General features: G+C 41.8%; 1 protein-coding gene across 1 annotated transcript in view; it reads right to left on the minus strand.

Moving 5' to 3' along the window:
• Positions 1 to 14189, minus strand: part of tpgs2 (tubulin polyglutamylase complex subunit 2) — a 137032-nt gene that overhangs the window by 17145 nt on the left and 105698 nt on the right. Inside the window, exon 6 of the mRNA XM_051930152.1 lies at positions 5975 to 6138. Coding sequence (XP_051786112.1) covers positions 5975 to 6138 — 164 coding nt within the window. The remainder of the gene's footprint in view (positions 1 to 5974; positions 6139 to 14189) is intronic.

A 14189-nucleotide genomic window follows, 5' to 3' on the forward strand; every position in this document is an offset into this window, starting at 1 on the left:
TAAATGTAGAAAGGACGGCCCTTGGGTGTGTGGGAACTGTTAACATTTGAATCTGATGATTGCATATAGCGTGGAACTGACCTCTCTGTACTACAGTAATCCCTCCTCCATCGCGGGGGTTGCGTTCCAGAGCCACCCGCGAAATAAGAAAATCCGCGAAGTAGAAACCATATGTTTATATGGTTATTTTTATATTGTCATACTTGGGTCACAGATTTGCGCAGAAACACAGGAGGTTGTAGAGAGACAGGAACGTTATTCAAACACTGCAAACAAACATTTGTCTCTTTTTCAAAAGTTTAAACTGTGCTCCATGACAAGACAGAGATGACAGTTCTGTCTCACAATTAAAAGAATGCAAACATATCTTCCTTTTCAAAGGAGTGTGCGTCAGGAGCAGAGACTGTCATAAAGACAGAGAAAGCAAACAAATCAATAGGGCTGTTTGGCTTTTAAGTATGCGAAGCACCGCAGCACAAAGCTGTTGAAGGCGGCAGCTCACACCCCCTCCGTCAGGAGCAGGGAGAGAGAGAGAGAGAGAGAGAGAGAGAGAGAGAGACAGAGAAAAACAAACATGCAAAAATCAATACGTGCCCTTCGAGCTTTTAAGTATGCGAAGCACCGTGCAGCATGTCGCATCACTAAGCAGCTTCACAGAAGGTAGCAACGTGAAGATAATCTTTCAGCATTTTTAGACGAGTGTCCGTATCGTCTAGGTGTGCAAACAGCCCCCCTGCTCACACCCCCTACGTCAGGATCAGAGAAAGCGCAAGAGAGAGAAAGAGAAAAGTAAGTTGGGTAGCTTCTCAGCCATCTGCCAATAGCGTCCCTTGTATGAAATCAACTGGGCAAACCAACTGAGGAAGCATGTACCAGAAATTAAAAGACCCATTGTCCTCAGAAATCCGTGAACCAGCAAAAAATCCGCGATATATATTTAAATATGCTTACATATAAAATCTGCGATAGAGTGAAGCCGCGAAAGGCGAAGCGCGATATAGCGAGGGATCACTGTATTCTTTCCTCTGCATGTCCTGGAGTACAAAAGAAACAGTTACGTGCACCCAAAAGTGGACACTGGCAAGATCGGGAAAAAAAAAAAAAATGCGGTCACTGATTACAACCGCAAGATGCTATGCGAACGAATATGAATAAAATGAATAATGTTGCATCAGTGCCACAATGTGTTCCGAAATGTACTATACCGGTCATAAAATGAGTTATTCCAAATATCACATATACCTATGTCTCTGTTTTTTGTCATTGCGGCTTTGACATCATGGACCATAAGGTGCATACTAATTCAGCGTGAGCAGGAACACTCAAAAAAACTGAATACAAAAAAAATTCAAGTGACGGTGAGATCCGAAGAAGGCAGATTAACCAGCGTTTGTGTGTCAGCTTTTATCCCTCTAGATCAGAGAATTTCCAGTTCCATTGTCTCAAAACACCACTCACATCTACAGTTATTCCCAGTTTCAGATAAAAAGTAACCACGTCAGATCTCGGGCTGGGGGGATGTTGTATCGTGATCGTGACTGAGAGAATAAAAGTGAAAAAAAAAAACGCTAACTTTTGCAAGTACTATAAATTTACACTGGCTGTTACAGACACAAATCAAATGTATGTTTTTATTGTACCTGTATGGCGAGCGCCCTCTTCTACGCAGTGGTGTGCTGGGGAGGCAGCATTACGAGGAAAGACGCCTCACGCCTGGACAAACTGGTGAGGAAGGCAGGCTCTATTGTTGGCATGGAGCTGGACAGTTTAACATCTGTGGCAGAGCGAAGGGCGCTCAGCAGGCTCCTATCAATTATGGAGAATCCACTGCATCCACTAAATAATGTCATCTCCAGACAGAAGAGCAGCTTCAGCGACAGACTGCTGTCACTGTCCTGCTCCACAGACAGATTGAGGAGATCGTTCCTCCCCCAAACTATGCGATTCTTTAATTCCACCAGGGGGGGTAAACGTTAATATTTAACATTATACATAGTTATTGTCTGTTTTTTTTCACCTGTATTATTATCATTCTTTAATTTAATATTATTTATTGTATCAGTATGCTGCTGCTGAAGAATGTGAATTTCCCATCGGGATTAATAAAGTATCTATCTATCTATCTATCTATCTATCTATCTATCTATCTATCTATCTATCTATCTATCTATCTATCTATCTATCTATCTATCTATCTAATATTAACAATAAGAGCGGCTCACTACTCAAAACGGTAAATTTGCCAGGCAGCTGGTTTCGAACTCATGGCCTCTGGATCATAAGTCCGCGAATCTTACTTACCACTACAACACAGAAGCTGTTGTATTGTACTGGCACCTTTTGTGAAAGTTTTTATTTGATATTTGGACTTCAGCCTTCACACATTATACAGTTCATGTCTACATTTTGTTGTTTATTACTAAAACATGAAAAACATTTCTGTTTTAATGATGTGTTTACAACAGATTGTTGTAGACACAAAACACACATCAAATTATTTCCTCTTACAATTCTGGGTAGCTCACAATTTGCTTTGACGTCCCCATCAGTGATAAGTAATCTGTTGTAAGGGATGGCAGGGAGTCTGGACGCTCTTAGTCAGCAAGGAAGGGGAGAAGGCTTGCACAGGGCATTGTCTCCCCCAGAAAACTAGATGTCAGCACCCCTGGGTTGCAGAAGCACCACGGATTCCCACAAGGCATCATGGGACTTGGAGTTTGTTGGCTCAGTCCTCTTGGGTTCCGGGGGTGCCACCAGGGGGTACTGTGGGGTTTGGATTCCCCTACTATGTTGGGCTATGTTGGGAGGAGTGAAGGTGGAAGGAGACAGAAATAGAAAGTAGAAAAGAAAGAAGAAAAGTGTGCTTATTGTGCTTAAAGTATGGTGCTTGGTGCTGCACTGGTGGGAAATGATTTGGGAAATGTTTCTCACTGAAATAAAGCCTTGTTTGTTTTGCTGAACTTGTATCCATGTCTGTTTGTGTTCGGTTTTGGGAGCTGATGCGGCCCCTGGTAGCCACAAGTGGAGTAGTCGGCAGGATTCCCGGCTGTCTGCCACACTGTCAGGATGTAAACATTAATATTCTGTAATAATGTTATACAGATCATGTTTACTTGAGGGGACATATAAACAACAACTCCAAAAAGATAAAAGAGAACGTATGTAATTTGATGTTGCTTAATTAACGGACTTTCTATAAAGATTATTTTGAATCTAATTCCATGTTTAAACTCTGCTACATGTACTATGTACAAAACAATAAACTTGACAACTAGAAAAGGAAAAATAAATTATGAAAAAACAAATATCTCAGTACTTATTTTGTATCAAGTTTTTAAAATATTCTTATTCAGTATTGTGTAAAATGCCCTACAAGCCTGTGTCACTGGAGAAGAATCAATCAGAATCTTGCCCTTCTCTGTTTCACATCCTTACATGGTGAACCTTGCCAAGAACTCAGGACTCTCTGATTCAGAAACAATTGCTTACTCAGCTTTGGTTAAGGGAATTGTCATTTTCCACTGAGAATGCAAGCCTCTTGACTTCTGCTGTTACTGGAAGGTAATCCTATTGCTCAGCCCAGGTTCCCACTCACTGCAGTCACCTCTCCACTAAGCAATCTTACATGAACCCCCAAATATCACTGGCAAAAACTGTTCTGGGTCTCACTGTTCTGTTTCATGCCTTCAGATGACGATGATGGATACAAGCCTATGGCCTTCAAGTCAGAAGCAAATGATTAAAAAGTGTAGAAGGCAGATCCCTTGACTTCTATTATAATGGAGAAGGTATCATACTACACATGAACTAGCTGTTCAAGTTATTCTTTATGAGATGTAATTTCCCATTAGTACATAGTAAACAGCTAGGTGTTATGATTTGGGTTCATTTTAACTTTTCTTCTCATTATTCTGAACTTTTTTTCAGACATTTGTATTTTTCCATGACATCATTAGGTCAATAGCATAAAGGTCAGTTCTGTGCCTTTCCTGGTTCTCATGTGTGTTTTACTTCTTAAGAATTCACAGTTTAGATCCTTTTGTTTTGCTTTCTCTACTACAAGTTATTTGGTTTAACTGACATTCAGTTTCGGCAGTACAGTGGCAGCACTGCTGCCTTTCAAGTAAGAAGACCTGGATTCACATCCTGGGTCCTTCATTTGTTGAGTTTGCAAGTTCTCCCAGTGTCTGTGTGGTTTTCATCTGATTGCTCCTTCCACTATCCAAAGACATGCAGGTTAGGTGAACTGGCTCTAGTGTGTGTTTGGTGTGTGTGTTTGCCCTGCAATTGACATCCTATCCTAGGATTCGTTCCTACCTTGCATCCTATGCTAGCTGCGATAGGATCCAGCCCCCCAACCCTGACAGCCCTGGTCTGGTTTAAGCAGGTTAGAAAATTACATGATTTTCAGTTTCAACTTGTGCATGCTTATTTGATGTTTCATCTTCTGGTGTCAAATTAACTTAAACAGCCTTGTGGTCTCCCTAGGTAGGACACAAGGGAAAAAAGAAAAGTAATTAAAAATATTCTTGACCATCAGCTTGTGGTCATTGGTTTAAGTCATCCTTCTAGTCTGTAAGCTGACTGAGGCTGATTTGAGACTAGTGGTATTTCTGCTTTAAAGGCCAGTCAGACAGATGTTGTACAAAATAATAATAAGGCGGAGTGGTGGCTTTGCGGCTAGGGATCTGCACTGGCAATCGGAAGGTTGCCGGTTCGAATCCCATAAAATCCAATAGGGACTCTGCTCTGTTGGGCCCTTGAGCAAGGCCCATAACCTGCAATTGCTGACTGCTTTGAGTAGTGAGAAAAGCACTATATAAATGCAAAGAATTATTGTAAGCTTCCCCCAATAAGTTAAATTATCACTAATACATTTATAACAACCCTCGACTTTGGAATCTAAAACATTTCCTCCTATTTGTCTATCATAAGCTCAATGTTGTTCAATGTTGACAATGTTGTGTGTCATCATCAGGATAAAAATGACCAAGTCATGTTTTGTTTTTCTTCCAATTGAGCATTTGCAAGTCTATTTAAGCTTTTCTCAGTTAAAGCTATGTGGCACACGTCTACAAAAAGGTACTAAAAGTCCAGTACAAAAGGAGATCAATATCAGGAATACATTGTTCACAAGACATTACACTGCTTCTTAATTTTTACCCACTCTAAAGGAGGACTGAGTTAAATTATAAAAAGCCACCAAGGAAATATTCATGTATTTTTTTCAGCTTTGTGGAAACTAGGCCAGCAGTTTGATGCTACTATTTCAAGGAAGCACAGAAACCTGATGTGGAAAGAACAGATATGCATTTAGAAAACTGACCAGCAAACATCTACCTGCACAGTGGTTAGCACTGCTAATGGATGTGCAGTACACAGTTCACATTGTTCATGTTCTGCCCATGCTATTGTGGCTTGTCCTTTTTCACCTCAAAGCCATTCAATTCAAAAGTTTAGGTTTTTCCTGTTTCGGTTTATACACTTTATAGCCAATAGATTGTCCTGATCAATGAGTGGTTAGAAGGCTCTCATTTTACTTATGTAAATCTATATTGTAATGTCAGAGGGGTATAACAATTTGATATGAATTGAGACAGACCAGGTACCAGGTACCAGTATGTCATTGTTTGATTGACTTTTTGTGATGTTATAGTTGCCTGAACTTGCATGCCTCTCTACACATCATTAGTTGGAAAGATTCATGTAAACATGACAGACGTCTGAGCACATATAGGAAAATTGTGGTATGGCCCCACCAGACTTATCATGTCAAAAATGCCTCTGTTTGGGACCAATACTCCAGCTGATCTTAAAAAAAGTGTCTGCATCTTTACTGTTGTGGTACCTCAAACAAGGACATTCAAACACAATATCCTGGAAATGTTTCTGGAAAAAGTCAGTGGACATGCATAAGATAAATGTTAAATAACATAAACGATAAATAGGATACTTAAATGTGCAAGACTCTTACCTTTGCCCTTGGTCCAGGTCCATAACTTGTGAACCTATACTGCCATTCTGGTAGACCCAAGTGAGTAATCATAATTCGATAATAGGCTGTAAATGAATCAGTGAGGAAATGCCAGTAAAGTGCTCTATCTAGGAACCACACTTCACATTGCTTAGCTAACACCCCTGTAAAAGAAAGCATTGAGACAGTGATTTGGTTACCAGAAAGAAATGTCTTTCAAATAAAAATATAATTTCAATTAACAAAGACAATACTATTGTGATAAAATCCCATCCCAACCAGTAAATACATATAACCCATCCCTGTCAAGATCCCCTTGCTATTGGTAAACAATAATAAACACTAATGCAAAGTTGTAAGTACAACTGGTGAAGTACAATAATAGAGTGTTTTAATCATATTAATAAAGCAGTCTCCAAAACCCATTGACCATAAATAGTCCCAATTTAGCAGGCCAAAAGCTGTCTCAGCATTTAAAGACAAAAGTGCAGCAGGAGATTCCAAATTAGGAGCAGACTCAATGACATGGAGCAATCTGTGTAAAATATCTGAGGACATGCAATATTTAATGAAGCTAGCTTAGTCTGTGTTGACTGATTTATGAATAACCATGATTAGCTAAAATTTTACACAATAATTTAATGTCAGTATTTAAAAGGTACTATGGTCTATAATTCTTACATTATGTAAGGTTTTTGTTCTGTTTATGAAGTGGGGTAATCACTGCAATGTTCAAGCTAGGATGGAGCTGAGAGTAATTAATGGATGACTGAAGCATTTGAAGTGAAGAATTAGATAGTTGCTTCAAAATGTTAATAAAGGTTCTAGTGGCATCCCGTCAATATAAGGGGCTTTTCTCATAGTAATAGCGTGTAGTGCTAAGTGTAATTCCTTAAGAGAAATTGGGTATCAATTACAGCAAGGAAGCAAGTAAGTACAGAAAGGAAGGTCTCCTGTTCTGAGATGCCAAAGATATCAAGTTCAGATTAAAAAAAAAAATCTTCATGGATTGAAATATTCTCCAAGGGAAACAATTTAGAGTAGCAGGACCAAAAATTAGAGTTGAATTCTTTAAGACTTTGTGAAATACATCCTTTATTTTTTTAATGGAAGAAGCTGTACCAAATAACTCAGATTTCTGAAAATGTAATGCAAGGTAATTTCCAGGACATGTACATTCTGAATAAACTTTTGTTCTATTTCTATATAACTGAAAATCAGCCTGATTATTCAGGAAAGAGTTCAATTCACTTTTAATAACAAATTTGTAATTCAAATTTAGGGTAATGCATTAGACAAAGTGATTGTTCCAAAACTGTTTACTTTCAAGTGCATAAATATTTTCTTTTACAATGGTTTGGTTAACATGACAGAGACAGAGGCTGAGAGCATGTGCTGATATCACGTTGCAGCACCCATCACACGACGAAACACCTGGATTGGGACCCAAGTGCAGAGAGTGACACCTCAGCACCACACTAGAACAGGGTTAGGTTTTTGACGGTGGCTGGAGTAAAACGAGTGGCACAATAAATTAAATTATTTCCAAAAGGATCCCTTAACTACCTCTCAGGCAGTTGAGGGATCTGAAACAGAATATCATTTTATTAAAACAAATTCTTCTGATCGTTTTTCAACAAAGTTGTGTTGAATCTCCGTTTAGGGATTCACAGGAGAATCTGGGAAAGACATAAATCAGTCACATTTTTGAGAAATACAGAGATAGCCAATTATAGATTGTGAATTACATCAATATAAGAAGAAAGAGAATTATTTTAAGGAGAGATTAATGACACAACAGTTGATTAGGTTGAAGTCACTAAGAAACTGTCTAAGTACTGGTGGAATACAGTTTAAATTAAGGGTAAGAAATCAAGGATTTAATAACAGCGTCAGCATCCATATCCAGGTACAACGAGTAATGTAAGAATTATAACAAATCAACAATAAGTTCTGAAAAGAAGTTCAAGACAGACTTGCTGCTCTGGAAGATAGATGCAGAAGGAATAATATTAGAATCGAAGGTCTACCTGAGAATCGTGAAAGTCCAAACCCAGTGAAATTCATAGCTGAACTATTCTCAAAAATAATTGGAGTGGACTTTAAATCAGACACCGAGATAGCAGCAACTTACCGCATACGGGGATCAAATACCTCTAAACCTAAGAGTTTTTTTGTGTGTTTTCGAAAAATCACAATCTGAATTTAATGTAATGTCACTTCTCAGACAGAAACAAGAGATTATATTTGAAAATAACCACATTTGTATTTTCCCTGATTTCTGACCCTCAACAGCTGCTAAACGTTCCTCTTTTTACAACATTAAACAGCGCTTACGGAAAGCCAATATCAGATACAGCCTCTTGAATCCTGCCAAACTGAAAGTGCATATTCAAGACAAGTATTACATCTTTACCACTATGGAGGAAGCAGGAAAAGAGTTAAGAAAGCTGAACCCGACACTTTTCTGAAATACGATTATGAGTCGTACCCTGTCATGGCATGGCAAAAAAGATATTACCGTCTGTCTGATTCGCTTGCAGTGATACTGGTACTGTAATTATACATCCTTTTCCCTTCTCGGCCACTTTCAGTTTATGTTTTAATTACAATTATATGCATTGTGATGGATGACCGGCTATGGACTCCGGGCGCCACCGCCAGGCCGCTAGGAGGAGCCCTCCGGACAGCAGGATGGTGCCCCGACTTCCAGCAGGGCCTCATGGACTCTGTAGTTTATACACACAGCCCTGCTGGATACCTTGGGAGCCACCGGGAGTCGCTGTAGGGGGGCTAGTGGGGCTCTTGCGTGCCCTATAACCCGGGAGTGCGTCACGGTCACGTGCTCCCGGGATGAAGAAGAGGAGTTTGCCCTGACCCGGAAGGAAAACGGACTTGTGGGTTTGGCCAGGAATCACTTCCGGGTCAGGGGCTATAAAAGGATTGTAGGAAGCCCAGAACACTGAGCTGAGCTGGGAGGTAGGGTGGCAAGTGTCTGGGCGAGGAGGATTGGTGATTTATAGAAGAGTTTATTGGTTATATGAGTGTAGTGTGGAGAGTGCTTGGTGCACTGTATAACAGAAAAATAAAATATTGTTGTACTTTTACCTCGTGTTCAGAGTGGTACCTGAGGGTTCAAGAGGTGGACAAAAGCCTTAACTGCTACACTGGTGTAGTCGGCAGGAGACTCTGGCCGTCCGTTGGCAGAGAATCTGCAATTAAAATAAATTTTGTGGTGGCAGAGAACCCCAGGAAGGTCCCTCTAGTAACTGCGGAGGTGAAAACTCCACCCGCGACGAAGAGCGCTGCAATCGGGAGCCGTGCAACACAGCCAGCCACAATGGGGAAAAAATCTGGAAAAAAGAAGGTAAACACCGACTGGATGAAGGCCGCGACCGACGCCGAGCTGACCTGGGCTTACCTGACTGGGTGTGAGGAGGATCGGGAGCCGATAAAGGCTGAACAAGCCCGAAGAGCACAACAGCAAGGAGGCTGTCAGCAATCGGCCGCACCGAAAGCCCTAATTGGACTAGGGACACCGCGGACAAATCTGGAGGTATGTGCCGGGGCAACGCCCGAAGGGCAGGGGATGTATCATTCATATTTTGCAGAGGCCTGCCTCCGGAAAGCAACCGGTGAATCGGATGCCTGCCTCGTACCGTGGCAAGATGGCCACGATACCCAGAAGGCAAGTCGGGCTGGAAGTCAGCTGGAAGCGGTTAACCCATTCGTGGGATGCGACCACGTGACTTCGCGCGATGGATGCCGGGACGGCAAGAACCTCCTCGGATCCGTGGGTGAGGACACACATTCCCCAACGCATCTGTGCTCCCTGAAGGGGAAGGGGGCGGCGAGCGAAGCAGCGCCAACTTTATATAAAGGCAAAGAGGGGCGGGATGTGACTGAAGGATCTGCCGTTAAAGTAAAAAAGGCAGACCTCAGTCGGCTTGTTGCAGCCACTCGTCCCTCAGAAGACTCCAAGTCCCAGAAGCCTTTGCGCGCCCCAGCAGAGCACGTGCCTGGAGCGGACGTGCTCATTGGCTCCCGGTCGGAGGGTGAGGTAAACAAGGAAGTACCCTTGCCTCCGGCCGAGACAATTAACTTTATAAACTTATGGGAGCTCGACAAATATCTCGAGCCCCTAAATACTTTCTTCCAGGGATTAAAGGAATTAAAAGCACGCATGGAGGAGCTGGGAGCTACAGCCGAAGCGCCGTTGAAGGGACTACAAGAATACCTTCGGCGATTAGGCCGCGAAGCCCCGGCCTTGATTGATTCGGCGGTGCAGGTGAGTGAAATCTGCGCCTTATATAATAACGGGACGCAGTGTGAGCCGGCACCGCGTTTAATAAGTAGCGGCTGCCAAAGCACTGTGAATCCGACAGTCGAGCGTGGTGTAATGACGGAGTGGTCGGGCAACGGTCCGATAGAACCGGGGCGGCGGTATCAGACGCCGCTCTGGAACGATGCGGACCTTAAGACCCCGACCCGCGTGAAGAAGGGGTTGTCGCTCGTTACTGTAGGGGCGGGGGAAGTGTCAATCTCCCCGGTACAGCTGAATAGTGCTGGTACCCGGAGCGATACGGTACTAATGACGCCACCTCCGACTTTACACAGGACAACGGGTGTGCAAACAGCAAAGAGGCTCTCTCTTTTCCATAGAGAGCCTCACGCTGTGCACAAGCCCCAGAGAAAGCAGGAGATCCCTGAATTAACACGTGGGTCTCCTGACATATTAAAGAAAAGGGCAGAGAGCAGCAATGCGGCCGTTAACCCCTCCTTGGCGGAGGACAGGGTGGAGCTGACTGAATTCCCGAGGTGTTTCAGGTCTCGGGAAGAGTGGACACCAGGAGGATGTCGGCGGTGCTACAACTGCCGGCAACCGGGCCACGTGTGGAGAAGTTGGGAGGAGCGGTGGGATAGCAGATACACCGTTCCCCCAAGGTTCGCTGGGGGATCTCAACAACAGAACCACGGTCCGGATAAAGCGTTCTCCTGGAGGAAGACGTCCCTCGCGGGAATCAACGCTCCGCCCCACTGGTCGTCGCTAAGGGGGAGGGACTGTGATGGACGACCGGCTATGGACTCCGGGCGCCACCCCCAGGCCGCTAGGAGGAGCCCTCCGGACAGCAGGATGGTGCCCCGACTTCCAGCAGGGCCTCATGGACTCTGTAGTTTATACACACAGCCCTGCTGGATACCTTGGGGGCCACCGGGAGTCGCTGTAGGGGGGCTAGTGGGCTCTTGCGTGCCCTATAACCCGGGAGTGCGTCACGGTCACGTGACCGGAGGAAGCGACGTGCTCCCGGGATGAAAAAGAGGACTGTTTGCCCTGACTAGGTTTGGCCAGGAACCACTTCCGGGTCAGGGGCTATAAAAGGATTGTGGGAAGCCCAGAACACTGAGCTGAGCTGGGAGGTAGGGTGGGAAGTGTCTGGGCGAGGAGGATTGGTGATTTATAGAAGAGTTTATTGGTTATATGAGTGTAGTGTGGAGAATGCTTGGTGCACTGTATAACAGAAAAATAAAATATTGTTGTACTTTTACCTCGTGTTCAGAGTGGTACCTGAGGGTTCAAGAGGTGGACAAAAGCCTTAACTGCTACAGCGTATATGTATGTATGTGTGGAAGAAATTAAATTAGAAATTAAAGAAATTAATTTTTTTTTTTTACTCTTCTAAAGGAGACTGCTTAACGTCATACCCTTGGTTTATTGTTATTGTTATTATTGTATTAGGGTTTACTATGCTTATCCAGGCCTATTTTTTAACACCATTCCCTGGGTTTACTATCTTACTATTTTAAGACTGTTGAAGATTATATTTTATGCTTATAGTATTCCCAGCTCTGTACCCGTGGCCCCCAAAGGAACCAGGGCGGTCACCCCCTCGTGGTCTGGAGGAGGCATGAGCCCTCCTCCTGTCTTCCCGGGCATTGTGAACACTCATAAAATTACAATGGCTTGGGACTTTAATTGTGTTTTAAATCTAGACTTAGATAGGTCTACTATCACAGGGGTAATGACATCTAACACTGCAAAGACAATTACACAGTTTGTAACTGATCACAACTTATCAGACCCCTGGAGATTTCTAAACCTAAACCCAAACTCAAGAGCATATTCCTTCTACTCACCAGTGCATCATTTCTACTCAAGAATTGATTATTTCTTTGTAAATAACAATTTCTTGCCTACGATTAAATCATGCAAGTACAACACTATTGTTATTTCTGACCATGCCCCTTTGATCTTCGTGCTAAAATCATTATGCCCCACATACTCATCTTGCAGATGGTGTCTTAACCCACTTTTATTAGTAGACGTGAACTGTACAGAATTTATATCCAAAGAAATAATTTTTTTTTCTAGAGACAAATACATCCTCAGAGGTCTCTGCAGGAATACGCTGGGAAACCCTGAAGGCTTTCTTAAGAGGAAAGATTATCTCATATCTTCCCACAGAAATAAATTGGAAACCAAGAAGGTATCAGAGCTAATAAACGAAATTACTAGAATAGACCAAAAACATGCCAGGTGTCCAAGTGAGGCTCTTCATAGGAAAATCATTCAGAATTCAACCTCTTGACAATTAAAGAAACAGAAAAACTCATTTTTAAATCAAGACATCATTACTATGAACATGGATAGAAAGCTAATAAGATCTTAGCTCAACAAATCCACAAGAAAGAAGTTCGCAATGCAATCCCAGCAATCACTAACACAAACGGAGACAAAATCATTGACCATAAAAATATAATGCACACATACTATATATCTATACTATACTATAAATCTTTATATTCTACTGAGTTTAAAGAAGACAAGACACAATCTAGTGCATTTCTGGATGCATTACAGATACCACAAATAGATACTCTCAGTGCAGAGGAACTGGATAAACCTCTGGCACTATCAGAATTACTAGATGCTATAAAGTCACTTCAGAGTGGGAAAGCAGTAGGCCCTGATGGCTACCCTGCTGAATTTTATAAGAAATTCTCCACTCAGCTAGTTCCCCTCTTATTAGCAACATTCACAGAAGCAAGAGACAATAAAATTCTACCTCAAACTTGTCACCAAGCATTAATCACCGTCTTTCCTAAACAAAATAAGGACTTATTACAATGTGCATCATACAGACCAATTTCACTTCTGAGTAATGATGTTAAGATACTCTCCAAAGTCCTAGCTAGAAGGATGGAGAAAGTGCTGCCTTCGATAATATCACAAGATCAAACTGGATTTATTAAAGGCAGACACTTAGCTTCCAATCTTCAGCGCCTGTTTAATATAATATATTCACCTGCAAAGTCAAACACCCTAGAGATATTATTATCATTGGATGGAGAAAAAACATTTGATATGATTGAATGGAACTACCTTTTCACCACATTGGAGAAATTTGGGTTTGGCCCTAACATTTGTGCATGGATGAAACTACTGTATACCAGTCCAGAAGCTTCAGTTTGTATTAACAATATTAATTCAGACTACTTTAAACTAGAACGTGCCACTAAACAAGTAGTGTCACCACTACTTTTTGCAATCGCCATTGAGCCACTGGCAGTTCACTGTAGAAATGCTTATGAGGTAAAATGGATTACCAGAGAAGGACTTGAACAGAAAATTTCTCTATATGCAGATGATATGGTACTGTATATATCAGATCCACAAAATACTGAGCCTGCAGTCTTAAAAGCACTTACAGAATTTCAAGTTTGAATAAAAGTGTGCTCTTTTCAGTGAATTCTCAAGCGCACAATATTAGATTGGACACCTTCCCTTTTATCATCGCAGATTAGTTTAAATACCTCGGGGTAAACATCACAAGTAGATATAAAGCTTTTTATCAACAAAATTTTGTTGTTTGTATGGAAAAAATTAAGCAAGACTTACATAGATGGTCAACCCTTCATCTCACTTTAGCTGGAAGAATTAACATTGTTAAGATGAATATCCTTCCTAAGCTTCTCTTTTTATTTCAAAACATTCCAATATGCATCAATAAATCATTTTTTAAGAAAATTAGATTCAACCATAACCTCATTTATTTGGAATTCAAAACATTCACGTATCCAATGAGCGACCCTACAAAGACCTAAAGCGGAAGGCGGCATGGCTCTAAATAACTTTCAATTTTATTACTGGGCAGCAAATATACAAGCTATAAAAATCTGGAGACATTTCACTCTCAGAAGTCTACAATGATGTTTG

The sequence above is a fragment of the Erpetoichthys calabaricus genome, chromosome 7 (genome assembly GCF_900747795.2).
Source record: "Erpetoichthys calabaricus chromosome 7, fErpCal1.3, whole genome shotgun sequence".
In the NCBI taxonomy this organism is placed as follows: Eukaryota; Metazoa; Chordata; class Cladistia; order Polypteriformes; family Polypteridae; genus Erpetoichthys; species Erpetoichthys calabaricus.